General features: G+C 39.6%; 1 protein-coding gene across 6 annotated transcripts in view; it reads right to left on the minus strand.

Annotated features, from left to right (window-relative positions):
* LOC137301857 (protein unc-13 homolog C-like) overlaps positions 1-16,127 on the minus strand; it is a 514,180-nt gene that overhangs the window by 297,975 nt on the left and 200,078 nt on the right. Inside the window, exon 1 of one of the 6 annotated variants that reach the window (XM_067971542.1) lies at positions 12,414-15,417. The exons of 4 other annotated variants lie outside the window; for them this stretch is intronic. In XM_067971542.1, coding sequence (XP_067827643.1) covers positions 12,414-15,414 — 3,001 coding nt within the window. In that variant the 5' untranslated portion in view covers positions 15,415-15,417. Of the gene's footprint in view, positions 1-12,413; positions 15,418-16,127 lie in introns of those variants that run through there. One more of the 6 variants, XM_067971541.1, reaches the window with a different exon arrangement.

The following is a 16,127-nucleotide window of genomic DNA, read 5'->3' on the forward strand; positions in this document are numbered from 1 at the left end:
GGGCCCTTCTTCAGAACTGAAATATGAAAGGTGTACAAGCATCTTAACAGCATCAGAAAATAGGAGGAGGAGGGCAGCAAAGGGGGAAAAAAAAATACAGAAAGCAGAGAATATTGGTGAAGTGATCGTTGAATGATTTTAGAGATCAGTCAGGCGATGGAAAGAAGCTTTACAGAAAATAAAAGAAACAAAGAACGAGGGTATAGCGAAGGCAGTGAAAGGCACACCCGTGGAAAAGGTGAGAAAATAGGAGAAATTGTAAGCACAGAAAGCCTGCAGGTCAGGTCTAAAATTAAAATAGAAAATGTTGGCAACGCGCAGTGGATCTACCAGTTCCAAAAAGAAAACAAACAAGCGGACACCACGGGCACAGACCCACCCACCACCTCCAGTTCTGACATAATGGGGGTGATTTTAAACCCCAAGAACGGGTGGGTTGGGGGCGGGTGAGAGTTGAAAATAGTTGCTTTTTGGGTCGCGACCGCAACCCGGCTTTATTTCCGGGTTTAACGTCAGCGCGGAAAAGTACAGGCTTCCCACTGGGAATGCAAAGTCTGAAAATTTTGCGGTTGCGATCCAAAAAAACAACTATTTTCAACTCCCAGCCGCCCCCAACCCACCTGTTCTTGGGGTTTAAAATCACCCCCACTGTCTCCATCCCAACTGTCAACCCACCTCTCCTCCCCTTGGACACCAACAGTCCCATCCCCTTGGACACCAACAGTCCCACTCCATATAACCAGCACCTCCTGCTATAAGAAAGATGGACGACACAACTAAAGTCTGAAGTTACTAAAGTCAGTTCAGGCCAAATGGCTGCAGAGCACCCAGGAGAAAGAGAAGATACCATGCCTGGAGCTTACACAGAGCTTTGCTGGAATAGTGTAAGAGGCCAAAGACAAAAAGGTCAGTATGGAAATGGGAGGGGGAGATAAAGTGGTGAGCCACAGGGAATTTAGGGTCACGCTTGCAAACAAAATGAAGGTGTTCAGCAAAGCAGTCATCTGATCTGTATTTGGTCTCCTCAATGTAGGGGAGACCCCACTGTGAGCTGCAATTACATTATATTAGGAGAGGAATATTACTTATTAGGCTTAGAGATATTGATTATTCATTTTACAGAATGTGAATTGCCATTTTATCTTCTCATAGTTGCCCCTCTCCTCTAGTTGTGGGTCATTAAAACACAGATCTGGTTAAGTAGTATGTACCATACTTGTTACAGAACTAAATTTACTAGCACTATCAGTAAGTCACAGGATTTTTTTTTGCAGGGTATGATTTGGGCCCTGTCACTCCTGAAGTTACAAGGGGTAATTACAAAGGTTTGCCTCAAAAGTCAGGCGGCGTCCTCAACTAAAATGGCCAACTAATGTTTCAGATCTGGTATAATTAACCACAATTCAATCTAATCTCCTGGATTTCCAATGTGTCTTTAACCCTACCAACCATTTAACAGACATTAGATAATGCAAGGAGCTAAAAATCTAGCAAAATAACGAGTCCTAAGGAAGGGTCTCACCCCCACCCAACATTTGCCTGTCTCTCTCTTTCAGATGATGACTGACCTGCTGGAGATTGCCAGCATTTGGGTTTTTTCTTTTTGTCCACCAAATACTGAACTGACACATCGTTGCAAATGGCCTTGCAAATAATCCTAGAAATGGATTTAAGAGCGGGAGGAAATCACAGAGTGAGATCTAACTTCCAATGGATCAAACAGGCAGAATTTTACATAATCAACCACAAAACAAAAACATCTGGATGATGGGCGACTTGTTGAGTACATTTTACATTTGGACAAGAAGCATACTGCGAGCTATAGCACAGACCTTAAAAAGTATGGCAAATAAAACAACGAGAATCACAAATCACTGAACATGGGAAAAGTTAGTTGCCCAGTTCAGTTCCTGTTTGGACTTTTTGAGACCCTAAACCTTTGCACTGAGCCATCACTAGAACTGGAGAAGCAAAATTGATTAGAAGAAAATTGAGCCCTGAATGTTGACTTATTCTTAGAATTTATTTTTCCTGAGAACGAAGCAAGACTGGCTGCTTATATAAAAAGCTCTCTCCACAGGGAGAGGAACTATTTTTTTCATATCCTTGCGCTTCTCAGCAGAGCTAATCTGGGCCTGATATTTTTCGATGTCATCAAGAAAATGCTCATGAAAGATTATAAATATGGACTCTGCATCTTGGTAACATCAAAATCCCTATTAAGGAAGCCCTGGATTTTGTTTCAAATTTTTGGGGAGTATGGGAACCCGAGGAAGTGAGCGTTTTTGGCCTGTAACAGAATGGGTTAAATAAAAGGCAAAGCAAGCACTTTGAAGAGCTTTAAGAGCAGGGGGCTGCAGTTATATTGCTTCCATGAACTCCTTGAGTTGGAGAATGCAGAGCTCCCTGTATCCACACTTAATTACTGGCAAGGAATTCTGCTCACCAGTCTTCGTTTGCTGGTGACATTTTTAAAGCTAGAATAGTGCTGCAAGGGATGGGAAACAGCTCTTTTCTATCATGAGAAATTTACAGAAATACAATTGGCCAACTGCGTACGTTGATGTATGGAGCTAATGGTATAGGATTACCTCTTCCAGGTAGTCCTGGTACTAACACTGAAGTGAACTATTTCTGTGAAAACAGCAACATTATACAGAACAATTAGCATTGTTCCAATGAAAACATCATGCTATATAAATGCCAAATGTGAAATATAACAAACATTAATTTACCCAGCAAATCAAATTATATATACACTTTAATAGCACAGCTCCTTGTGGGATTTCATGCGTTTACTACAGTTTGTCTTTTGGGAGGGGCAGTCATATACCAAACAACTCGAGGCTATAACTTTGAATTATAGAGCCATGGATTTTTTAACAAGGCAGTCATAGAAATCAGATTAGTTCAACTTTCTGTCTTTATCATTGCTAGCATAGGGCTGATACTGGGACACAGTGAGCTGAGGGAGGCTGCTGTATTCGCTGCTCACGTTGTGGTCACCTCTACATTGGGGAGACCAAATACCGATTGGATGATCACTTCACTGAACATCTCCATTCAGTCCGCAACCGTGACCCTGACCTTCCGGTCGATTTCCATTTTAATTCTCCGTCCCAATTCCATTCTGACCTCTCTGTCCTCAGCCTCTTACACTGCTTCAATGAAGCTCAACAGAAGCTATAGGAACAGCATCTCATCTTTCAATTAGGCACTTTACAACCTTTTGGACTCAACATTGATTTCAATAACTTCAGATCATAACCACTGCTCCCATTTTTTCCAGTTGGCAAGTGCTGGTATTGTTTCTGCTGCTACCATTTACAGCTCCTCTAGACCCATCTTTTGTTTCTTTACTTGTCCCATTACCACTCCCATTTGCCTTGCACCATCATCCCTTTTGTTATTTAATCACTCCTGCCCTCTACCCGATCACAGATTTTCCCTTTTGTTCTTTCCTCCCCTCCCTTTGCCTGGCTCTGTACTTGCTTAAAAACTGTTACATCTTCGCTGTGACTCGTGCCAGGGACTAACGTATGCGCACTTGGGCCCGGAGCGTGTTGGGCTGTGCATGCGCATTGTAGGTCACCAACTGCCCTCGCTGCCGTTCACTAACAGCCCGCTGTGCTACTGCCACTATAGTGGTGGCAACAGACGCACCCGTAAATCTTTAACTGCTAAGATCAAAAGGTCATCGACCTGAAACGTTAACTCTGATGCTGCCTGACTTGCTGAGTATTTCCAGCATTTTCTGTTTTTGCATTATATATGAGGGAGGCTACTGCCTGTTTATTTGTACGAGACCTGTTTTATACTACTAACTGTAGGATTTGAGAAAATAGCACACAGACAGGACAAGACGGATGGACAGACGGAAGGAAAGAAAGAACTGATTGTCTAACAATTAATAACCTCATGTCCACATTTTATACAGGAGGGGAAAGTGCCCACAGATAAGTTCTTCATTTTGATGCTTGCAAAGAAGGAGGTGGGGCAGGGACTCACTGGTATTGAACTATATCATGAAAAACTCCCTAGATACAGGTATGGTAGTGTAGAGGTCGTGAATTCAAATCCCACCATGGCAACAAGTGAAAGTGAATTCAATAAGTCTGGTCATTTATGGGCTAGCACCAGAACAATGATCATGAAAACTTTTGAATTGTCCCAAAAACCCAACTGGTTCACTAATGCCCGTCAGTGAACGGTCATCCCCTACCTGGTCTGGTCAACACACGACTCCAGTCACATACTACATGTCGCATCTTAATGCCCTCTGATGAAGAAAGCACTTAGTTGTACAAACAATGACAACTAGGGCTGGGCAATAAATGCAGTCTTGTCACCATTGCCCATATCCCAAGAACAAATAAAAGAAAGAATATTCACTTTTGCTTTTTCCCTCCCCTGGACTGGACCTGAAGTGGGCCACAGAAGCCTCCTGGGTCTTTATCTTTTATGGCACTCTATGAAACTCTGGTAGAATCCTTTGTTATTTTGTGCATCTCAAGTCACTTCTGAGACAATGAATTACTTTGCAATACAGTGATTGTTATCTGGCAAAAAAACAGCTGTCATTTTGCAAACAAGATCCAACAAACCACAATGAGAGATGAATGTCCCGTTAATTGTATGTGAACCACTTTGATGTCTTTCGGAGAGATGTGATGAGGCATCTCCTAAGGCAAATCAAAGTAAATGTAAATCTTTCTTTCTATATTTAAACATATTACAAACAGTGCAGGGTCACTCAAGTCCTTTTTAAACTTGGAATCTAAAATTCTTTTCAGGTTGTCTAATAATAATTCTCGCATTCACAGAGTGCTTTTGTTGGAATGTCTCAGAGTGCTTTGCACAATCTGTTCAATGGCATTGATTAAGCAGGGAATGTTGGCCAGGACATCCAGGAGAACTCCATGTTCTTGTTCAAATAGTGTTGTGAGATTTTAATGTCCACCAGAATACTAAAATATCTTTGACATCTCATCTCAAGACAATGCAGCACTCCTTCAGCATTGCACCTAAACTGCAGCCTAGATGATGTGCTCAAGTCTTCTAGTGGGGCTTGAACCCAGAATTTTCTGCCTCCACTCAATATCAGGCCAAATGAGTTATTATTAACAAGTGGCAGCATAAGAGAGAGTAAAAGACAGAACTGTTAACAAAAACAAGAGGGCATGGAATTGGAGGCAACCTATTGACATAGGTAGGGAATTGGTTAGGAGGTAGGAGACAGAGAGTAGGGATAATTGGTATATACTCAAATTGGCAGGATGTGACCAGTGGCGTCCCTTAGGGACTGGGGCCTCAGCCGTTCACTATATTTATAAATGACTTAGATGAAGAAATAAGAGCTGTGTATCTAAGTTTGCTGTTGATACCAAGCTAGGTGGCACAGTGTAGATGGGAGCAGAAAGTTGCAAAGAGGTATTGATAGATTAAGTGAGTGGACAAAACTGTAGCAGATGGAGCTTAATGTGGGGAAATGTGAGGTCATTCACGTTCGACCTAAGAAACATAGATCAGAGTATTTTCTAAATGGCAAGAAGCTAGGAACTGTGGAGGAACAGAGAGGCTTAGGGGTTCAAATAAAGAAATCACTAAAAGCTAGTGGACAGGTGCAAAAAAATAATTTAAAATGATAATGGAATGTTGGCTTTTATCTCAAGGGAGCTGGAATACAAAAGGGTGGAAGTTATGTTACAGTCATATAAAACTCTGGTTAGACCGTTATTGGAGAACTGCGTTCAATTCTGGGCACCGCACCTCAGGAAAGATATATTGGCCTTGGAGGGGGTGCAGCACAGATTCACCAGAATGATACCAGGGCTGAAAGGGTTAAATTATGAGGTCAGGTTGCATAGACTAGGCTTGTATTCCCTTGAGTATAGAAGATTAAGGGGTGATCTAATTGCGGTGTTAAAGATGATTAATGGACTATATAGGGTAGCTGGAGAGAAACTATTTCCTCCGGTGGCAGAGTCCAGAACAAGGGGGCATAACCTTAAAATTAGAGCCAGACCATTCAGGGGTGATGTTAGGAAGCACTTTTTCACACAAAGGGTAGTGGAAATATGGAACTCTCCCCCTCAAAAAGCTGTTGAGGCTTGATCAATTGAAAATTTCAAAACTGAGATTGATAGATATTTGTCAGGCAAAGATATTAAGGGTTATGGAACATAGTGGTACAGTAGCATAGTGGTTATGTTACTGGACTAGTAATCCAGAGTCATGAGTTCAAATCCTGCTACAGCAGCTGGGGAATTTTAATTAAATAAAATCTGGAATTAAAAAAAAACTAGTATCAGTAATGGTGGCCATGAAACTACTGGATTGTCATAAAAACCCATCTGGTTCACTAATGTCCTTTAGGGAAGGAAACCTGCCGTCCTTACCCAGTCTGGCCTATATGTGTCTCCAGACCCACAGCAATGTGGTTGATTCTTAATTGCCCTCTGAAATGGCCTAGCAAGTCACTCAGTTGTTCAAGAAGGCAGCTCACCACCACTTTCTCAAGGGCAATTAGGGATGGGCAATAAATGCTGGCCTTGCCAGCGACACCCACATCCCATGAACGAATAAAAAAAACAAAGGCTGGTATATCAAGTTAAGATACAGATCAGCCATGATCTAATTGAATGGCGGAACATGCTCGAGGGGCTGAATGTTCTACTTATGTTTCCACATGACACTTTTGCTAGGATTGACATTTTGTAATCTGCAACAATTGTACACTAAATTTGGCCTTCCAAACAAAGCATCTTTTTGATTTCTCCAATTGCACTGAGAGATGAAAACTGTCCTAAATAGGTATTCCTGAAGCACTGTTCAGAACAAGAACATATTGTAGTTCACTGTTCCTAGTAATTCATACTAAAATCCAAACTGGATTTAAAAAATACTGAGAAATAGTCTTGGGGCGGATTTGTTAGGAGACAATTGAAAGGACAAAGGGAAGAAAATGTCTCTCTTGCCCAGTGAATAAAAAACAAGATGTGACAGAAGTGAAAAATGGTACACAGAATCCACTGGACTCCTTCCAGATTCTATAATCCTGATGTCTTCAAAGATAACGGTCACTGGAGATGCAAAGAAGAGCAAGGAACCCTCACTTACCTATTAAGCAGGTATTTCACATTGAAAAGATTTTACAATGGATGCATGTGCTGCATCTCTAAGATCGTGGAGTCACTGATTATTATGGACTAACCCCTCCAGTTACCGAAGTACCTCCAATGGGGATCTTATTTGCTGAAAAGGAAAAGACTGCTCCTGATTCTCCTGACTCTATCCAGAATGGTAATTTTTGGGCACTGGAAAAACATGTTTCAGAATTGGTCTGCCTTGATGTTGAAGGAGTTAATTGGTTAAAAAAAAACTACCAGGCAGGCACTTGGAAAAAGAAATAACCTTTCTGCTTCTGCACTCCGGTCACATTAATCTTAATGGATGGAAAATCATGTTCTGGAGGTGTGCAATCTCACTGCACATGCTCCTGGTGTGTAGCAACGGTGCAGAAGTGGAATTGTACTTTCCAGGTCAAATGACAATCTGCAACTGTTCACATGCAGGAGGACACCATCTACCCATCTCACAATCCTCTGATGTGATAGCTAGCTCAAGAGTTGGCAAAGAGATACTCCCTCAGTGTTACAGGAAGTACCAACGACAATACACGGAACTCAAAGGAAAAAAGGTAAACTTTTTAGTTGCTTTGCATTTCCGGATGCCATTGCTACCTTATCCCATTATGCTATATACCTTATATATTGAGGAGACTGCAAGACTGAACGTTTGTTCCTGAAAGTGAAAATGGTAACTAATGCCAAAATACTATATCTGACAGGTATGAAGCTATAAGTGTAAATCTAGATATTGTGCTGTTAGTATTTGTACATCCATCTTTGGGTTTGGAGACTGCTATTAGTATATAGATTATATAATATTATTTAGACATTGCATCCACCAGAAGCAAATACATGCAGGGAGGGATCTTGTTAGATTAAATGTGTATGCAACTAAATGTACAAATTAGCAATTGACATGTTTTCAGATTGTATTTTGTGCTCCACATTTGAGATATTCTCATTTGTCTATTGTACCATGTAATGAAGTATTTAAATAGCACATCCATTGTGATGATTTTATTAACTTGCAGGTACTGTCTATTTTATTTAGCTCAGCTCAATACCTGCTTGGGTTTTGAAAGGAAAACTGCAAATATTTTCACATTACTGCTAGTACAGTTATTGGCCTTATTATTCTATGGGGGAAAATTCCTCCATGTATTACCTCTCATGGGCAAAATCATGTACTCACTATGGCTTTGCCTGTGGGAAGAATGTAATGCACAAAGGATTTTTCCTGTATGGATATTAGAAGATATTTACTCCAACCAAGAATCTGATAAATACAAGGTGTGTCTTTCAGAGTGTATTCTGAAAAATATATATGCAATGAAAATAATATTGTAGCATTTGACATTGACTTGCCAGTGTTTTGTGCTATCATAAATGACTAGTGGGAACTGTGACTTATGATATTTTTCCACTCATGAAAGGACTCCCTTAAAGCATCATTATTAGTGAGCTATCCCATATAAACAGCATTACTTATCCAACATTACTCCATATATTTTTGTATTATATCTGTGGTATTCATTACCACACCTAGCCAGTATGAATAAGGAGGCTGTGCAGAAACTTGCCAACTCCAAATAGCTCAGAGGAATTAGGGCAAGAGATTATGTAACAGGTTCTTACCATTAGGGGGTGCAACCATAAAATTAAAGCAGGAGTGAAATCATGAAGCACTTTTTCACACAAAGGGTATTAGAATTCTGGAATTCCCTCCCCCAAAAGACTGTGGATGCAGGGGCATTTGAAATTTTCAAGTTTTTGTTAGGTAAGGCTACCAAGGGACATGGATCAAAGGCGGGGAAATAGAGTTGAGGTACAGATCAGTCGTGAGCCAAGAAAATGGCAGAACAGGCTCGAGGGGCTGAATGGCCTACTCCTATTCCTATGTAACGGTAACAAGGCCAATCGTGTTTCTAAACTAACAGAGATGCAATTTTGACTACAAATCTGAAGGATTTTTAGATCAATAAGTACGTACAAAAGACTCTGGAATATAGCAAAGGAGTGAGAAACTTTTGAAGAGGAAACACTACATGTGATTTTATATAAGCTACAGTTAATCAATCATGAAAATAGAAATAAATTCATAGCAACTTGACATTTTACTAGAGCACACCACTGACCCAATCAGAGGATTTTGTAAAGGTTGGTCACTTTAGACCTTCCAATGGACCTCCTTAGACAACCAGAAGCAACATTTTTTAAACTGTATTCTATATTCAAAGAAAAATATTGCATCAATATGCCTTCTTATTTAGTTTAAGGTAGTAAACAAAAACAATTGATAGTGTTTGACATGCTTATTGTTGTTTCAATATATGCTTAGCTTCGTTCAATTAATATAACAAGTCCAATTGATATTATTTTGGTCGCATAACCAACAAGGATTCTCAGTTAGAGATACAAATGTTATGTCGAGAATAATGGATGGGATGGGACAGGATTACAAGACAGGAATTCAATTGAGGGTTTCAACATCATAAACTTCAATGTTTTTTAGCCACCTAAACCCTGAGATTACTGCATGTAATGCTCTGATGCCCAGTGAGCACTGCATGAAACTTTAAATTTAAAAAAAAGTCTTATGATGCTGTTGTTTCTTCTGCTGCCACTGAGTGATGACACAGGACAGACAGCAATGGTGAGTTATAAAGGGATTCACCATCATATATATATACACACAAAATATATCAATGTTGTGCAGTCATGACATAAATGTTTTGGTTTGTAAAATAACTATTCCACTCGTGAGTTATCTGGTCAACTTCCCTCGTGGAGACATTTATCAGGATATGTCCTCTTTATCTCCAATTAAATGTAAATATTTGTAAAAGAAATTCTGTAGACTTCTCCAGCAGTATGTTTGGTTAAGTGGGTAAAAGTAATGGTAACAGTATAAAATATATGGTTTGCAGTGTATACTTCTGTGTTCACTATACTCTATGGTAAATGCTAATCTATCAGATGACACAAAACTTGGAAGTGTAGTGAACAGTGAGGAGGATAGTGATAGACTTCAAGAGGACATAGACAGGCTGGAGGAATGGGTGGCCACGTGGCAGATGAAATTTAACGCTGAGAAGTGTGAGGTGATACATTTTGGTAGGAAGAACAAGGAGAGGCAGTATAAAGTAAAGGGTACAACTCTAAAGGGGGTGAAGGAACAGAGAGACTTGGGGGTATATGTACACAGGTCATTGAAGGTCGCAGGACAGGTTGAGAAAGCGGTTAAGAAAGCATATGGGACCCTGGGCTTTATAAATAGAGGCATAGAGTACAAAAGCGAAGATGTTATGTTGAACCTTTATAAAACACTGGTTCGGCCACAATTGGAGTATTGTGTCCAATTCTGGGCACCGCACTTTAGGAAGGATGTGAAGGCTTTAGAGAGGGTGCAGAAAAGATTTACTAGAATGGTTCCAGGGATGAGGGACCTCAGTTACATGGATAGACTGGAAAAGCTGGGATTGTTCTCCTTGGAGCAGAGAAGGGTGAGAGGAAATTTAATGGAGGTGTTCAAATTCATGAAGGGTCTAGACAAAGTAAATGAAGAAAAACTGTTCCCACTGGCGGAAGGGTCGCGAACTAGAGGTCGCAGGTCTAAGGTGATTGGTAAAAGGACCAAAGGTGACATGAGGAAAAACTTTTCTACGCAGCGAGTGGTTAGGATCTGGAATGCACTGCCTTAAAAGGGTGGTGGAAGCAGCGTCAATTGTGGCTTTCAAAAAGGAATTAGATAGGTATCTGAAGAAGAAAAATGTGCAGGGCCTCGGGGAAAGAGCGGGGGAGTGGGACTAGCTGGATTGCTCTTGCAAAGAGCCAGCGCAGGCTCAATGGGCTGAATGGCCTCCTTCTGTGCCGTAACCATTCTATGATTCTATGATCAGCTGCCCATCTCTCTGAGCTTTTAGTCATTAAAAGTATATCACTCTAAAACTTTAAGCAGTGGTAAATGGTCCTAGTACTGCAAGTGCAAAATCAATTTACAAATCAATTATTTTAGTACTACAACATACTTTATTTAGCCTCCTTTTAACTAATATCCCATTTAAGCTCATGGAAAATTCTGGAAAATTAGATGGTATTGTAAATAATAGTGCACAATATTAGGTTTCTGATGAAAGGACCAAGATAATAATAGCTAACTGAACAAAGCAATCAATTCACAGAATACCATTCTTGTTAAATATAAACCTGACAATACCCAAAAGGTGTTCAAAAAAAAAATGCTGCTTTTATATATTTCAAAAGGATGAAACAAGAAACAAATGTTATCGCAGAATGGAAGCAGATTAAAATACTTGCATTAAAAATAGATCTTTGTTTTTTATACTCCTGAAAATGACCGGTAGCATCAGCTCGAATGCAGTAAGTGTCTGGATTTCTGAACAGTTAAGTATAGTATAATTTTATACACAGAAGAGAAACAAAAATACAATGAGATATAAAGCTCACAACATTTACCACAATCATCAAATCATTAATTATGTGAAACCTAATTACAACAGAGTGACTGCTGCATAAATCAGTAAAACTCTTTACTTGCCTAAGTGCAGTACTTTCAGTAAAGCTGAACTATTAATCCTTGTATAGTAATTGAACATTTTAGAATGTCTTAGATGCAAGTGACAATATCCGAGTTAGTGGTAGTCAAGGTGACAATTATCGCCTACATCTTTTAGAAAGACAATTTATTCCGCATAATTAATAGCATGAAGCGACAAAAAATACTTTCAAAGTAAATCAAATATAAAAGGGAAAGAAAACCTGCAGGATAAACAGAAGCTGATATTTCTGCACGATATTTGAATTAAAAAGCACACTACAACTATAAAATTCAGGATTTCGGATAGCAATAAAGATTTATTTGAGTACATTTCTATTCTATTTGTCAAATGTGCAACTTACAGACTGAAGTTAAATTTATTTTCTTTCTTTACAGTTAGCTCCCTCTATCTTTCCTTATATTTCTCCTCTGTGTTCCCCATTACATACCAACTGTCGCCAAAAGCGCAGGTGGCAACCTGTTCTCTTGCCTCTCCCAATGTCATGCTGAACTTGCCAGCAGGAGGTGCACAACAGTAACCCAAATTATTCTCCCCACCCCTTATATCTCGCTACATCAATGTACCTGATTTCTGGAACTCAGTTCAAATCTAAATCTTGCCAAAGTGTTGCACGTTATAATTCATTTCTGACTTTAGTTATGTATCCTTGTACCGTTTAGCAAATGTTACCCTCGCATTATTTCTATAGTTTTAGCATTAATACCTGCAGAAAGTATCCTCTGTTCCATTTCCGCTACTTGTTGTCTGTGTACTTTGCAAGCAGCTTGTTTGAAGGTGGGTCTTATTCTAACTTTTTGTGGAACTTCAGAACATTCCTCTGGGACCGTCTGATTTTCCTGATCTTCTGAATGTTCTTCTGGAACAGTCTGATTTTCATCGGGTTCTGCTTCTTCTAAGATTTCAGCTATAGGCTCTATATCTTCATCAACACTGTTGGTATCACAAGGAACCTCATAACTGTCTTCATCTAAAACTGGAACAGTAAATTCTTCTGAAGGATCAGGTGATAATGCCTGTTCTTCACTTTCTTTAGGAAATGTCTTATTTTCCAGTTTTGCAAGCACCTCCTCCATCACCTCAACATAATCCATTTCATTTTCTCCTATCTGTTCACTGGTCTCATCTTCCTCAGCTCTGTAATAGTAAGGCTCATAGTACACATCAGAATCAAGGGTAGTGCATGATTCATCTGCTGTAGATTGAGACAAGGTCCTGAAGCGGCCCATTAAATTGTTTCTTTCTTCATCCTCACTCAGACTTTGGGTACTTCTAGAGTCCATTTTATTCCAAACAACCTCTAAGGCAGATTTAGCGCGCTGAAGAGTTGATCCAAATTTTTGGAAGCTGAATCCAGTATCCGAGAGATCAATACTCAGGCGACTATGCCAGGATTTGGCGGGCGCCTCCATCGAATCACTATCGCTAGGTAGCTCACTCTGACTACGACATCTTAGTGAAGATCTATTTTGATACTGATAATGATCACTAGAATAAGAATCATGATAGGAGTCATATGTGTTTTCCCACTGATTTTGAGGTTCCCTGTCAAAACCAGAACATGCTGAACTGTCAAATGTTGTCTCATATGTTTCTTCCTCATATTCTTGGCCAACATCCTGGTAACATTCATCAAAATCTGTTGTGTAATTTAGAACATTTTGCTCAGATGGGCTATTTACTTCGGAAGCAAAGACATGCTGTGAAGTGTCTAGACCAGAGTCTGTGCCTTGTTCTAAATGTTGCCATTCTTTCCATGGTGAAAGATCGCCTTGCAAGGACAACTGAGAATCACTGTAATGACTTCTGTCACCGGACACACAAATGATCCCATTGCTCATGCCACTATCAGCAGTTTCAGTGTTCTCTACTTCGTTTTGTTCCATATAATGTTGATCCTCGTAGTCATACAACTGATTATCTGTATTATTAACCCATGTAGATGCTGCTTCTTCCTTACCTCTTAGCCAAATATCTTTTTCTGAGGATGACACAACAGAGGCACCATCAGCTCTGGTGAAATACTGATTGTCTGAAAAATCTTCAGAGTAAGATATTGACTGGCAGAGTTTAGAAAAATCAGATTCTGAACGGCTGAGCTTGGTTGTTGAGTAATCACTTTGCAGCCACAAGGGTGCCACTTCATTGTAATAAGGCTCTGTCCATTTCTTGGTGTCTTCAAGTGGACATGAGTGAAAGCTGTCATCAGTACACAACTGTGTTGAGTTTGAATATGAGCTACAAACAATAGTTCTGTCATGAGATTCTGCACCTACTTTTGAAGAGATAGACACTTTCTCAAAAACTGCTTTTGAACTAATTTCAAAACTGCGGCTATTAAGGTCTTCTTCCAGCTCTTTGTCACTAGAATCAGGTGATGCCCACTCATCCCCTCTGGGATCCTCTTCAGTGGTTGCTAATTTCATATTCATACTTTCATATGTCTGAGATTTTGGTGGAAGTGAAAATTCCTTTCTGTCATTTAGGTCATAAAAGATCTCTGTAGAAATTCCAATGCCAGAACCTTTCAATTTATAACATTTTTTAAGAATTAAATCTCTGTTTTGTGGACTGTCAAAATACACAAGAATAGGACGGGGCTTGGCACAGGCACAGTCCCTTTGTTGCCCTAGTCTATGGACGAGTTCAATCTGAACAGTTTTTCGTGCATCTGTAAGCCCTAGTTTCTCTTCTATAATTTCATAAATTATATTTTCAGTATTCTCGTGCATTTCTTCAGGTACATTAATAAATCTTAGACTTACTTTGCATCCTTGATAGTTAATTTGTCTAATATAGTCATGTATATCTCTGGTTTCTCTTCTGGACTGTACAAATCCAGAACGCAATTGTTCGATTTCAGTTTGTACAACTTCCACACTACTGGAAATTTCATCAATAGACTGTTTCAGAGCGTTTACATGCCCGCGTAGTTCACACAGTTCAGTTTCTATTTGGCTTATTCCTTGAAGTTCCTTAAAGATCATTTCCATGACATCATGAGTTTGACTGATGCAGCCAGTTGAACTGAATGAAGGTTCTAGTCCACTCTTCTGCTGCAGTTGTCCAGTTCTATCCAGAGATTTGCTCCTAAAGCCAAGAGATTTTTTCCAGGCACTCATTTCCGTCTCTGAGGAAATGCACTCTTGACTTTTCTTCCATTTGCGAAGTTTCCGCAACGCACCAAGCCTTAGTAATGTACGATCTGTGTCTGAGCTTCCATCAGATGCAGCAAGGCTGCTGACACTTTTCCTATTTCTCCTCACTGGCATAGTGTGTGACTTATGCTCTTTGACTTTATGAGAAACACCTACTTCGTTCAATGATTCAGAGGTGCCACTATCAACAGACCACGCCTCTGGACACAGGTTGTCATTATTAGACGAAATTATTTTTTTTTGCAGCCCGTTAGCTATAGCCACCCTGTAACTCAATGTGGGAGAAAGTGAATATTCTGTCTTTCCTTCCTCTTCTTCAACAGATAAATTACGGGTGGACTGGCATTTTGCTATTCTTTTGACAGTGGTTTTCAAATTTGTTGAAAATTTTTGATTTCGTGCAAGATTAGCTTGTGGATGTTTTTGTACTTTTTTGTCGATATTACTCTCTTTTTTTCTTGTTGTATTCGCTGGTTTCCTAGTAAACATTCCTTTGTAAAGCTTTGAAATGTAGGCCTGGAGTAGATTCTTCAAAAAGGAAGAAACCATAGGGAGGAGCAACAGGTATTACCGATTCTAGTCAAATGCCAGTGCAACTGCAATCAAGCAAGCTACACATTTCTAAATATGAGCATGTAACTTTTGGCAGAGGCCGAATCAACAGCATCAAACTGTAAGTCCTATATCTTAGCAAGGAGTTAGCATTTATAGGCTACAAAAGATTTATGCAGATAATTGCTAGAAAGCAGTCATAATGTATTTGTGTCTGACAGAAGTAGCTACAAGTCCTGCAGGAAGGGCAACAGCACTGAACCAGCTGGACATCCCATGTCTGCCTCTGTTATAGAAAAAATATATTAGCATTGAACTACATATGATTTTAAACTCTTTCGTTTATGCATGTAAAGTGAACATCAATATATTAAGCCAGCAAACCATCAACAGGTGTTATAACTATTAATATATTAGCAGACATAAGCTTGACAATATACTTTCTCCTGGCCATATTTTGCAATAACAATCGACTCTAAAAACTGCTTGCGCTTTGTGAAATCAGTGCAATATAACATTTGAAAAATGGTACTTTTCCGTAGTTATTCCTTCTCATAAATGTTCTAATCTATGTGCTAATGTGTAGTAGGAAGACTCATCTTGTAGCATTGTGTTTTTTCATTAATGGGTCTCCACTGCATCCCTTTCTTGCAATGCAATTGGACATCACTATGGACAGGTTGCTTAATCTAAAACTATCCACAAGAGTT

Source organism: Heptranchias perlo, chromosome 34 (genome assembly GCF_035084215.1).
Source record: "Heptranchias perlo isolate sHepPer1 chromosome 34, sHepPer1.hap1, whole genome shotgun sequence".
In the NCBI taxonomy this organism is placed as follows: domain Eukaryota; kingdom Metazoa; phylum Chordata; class Chondrichthyes; order Hexanchiformes; family Hexanchidae; genus Heptranchias; species Heptranchias perlo.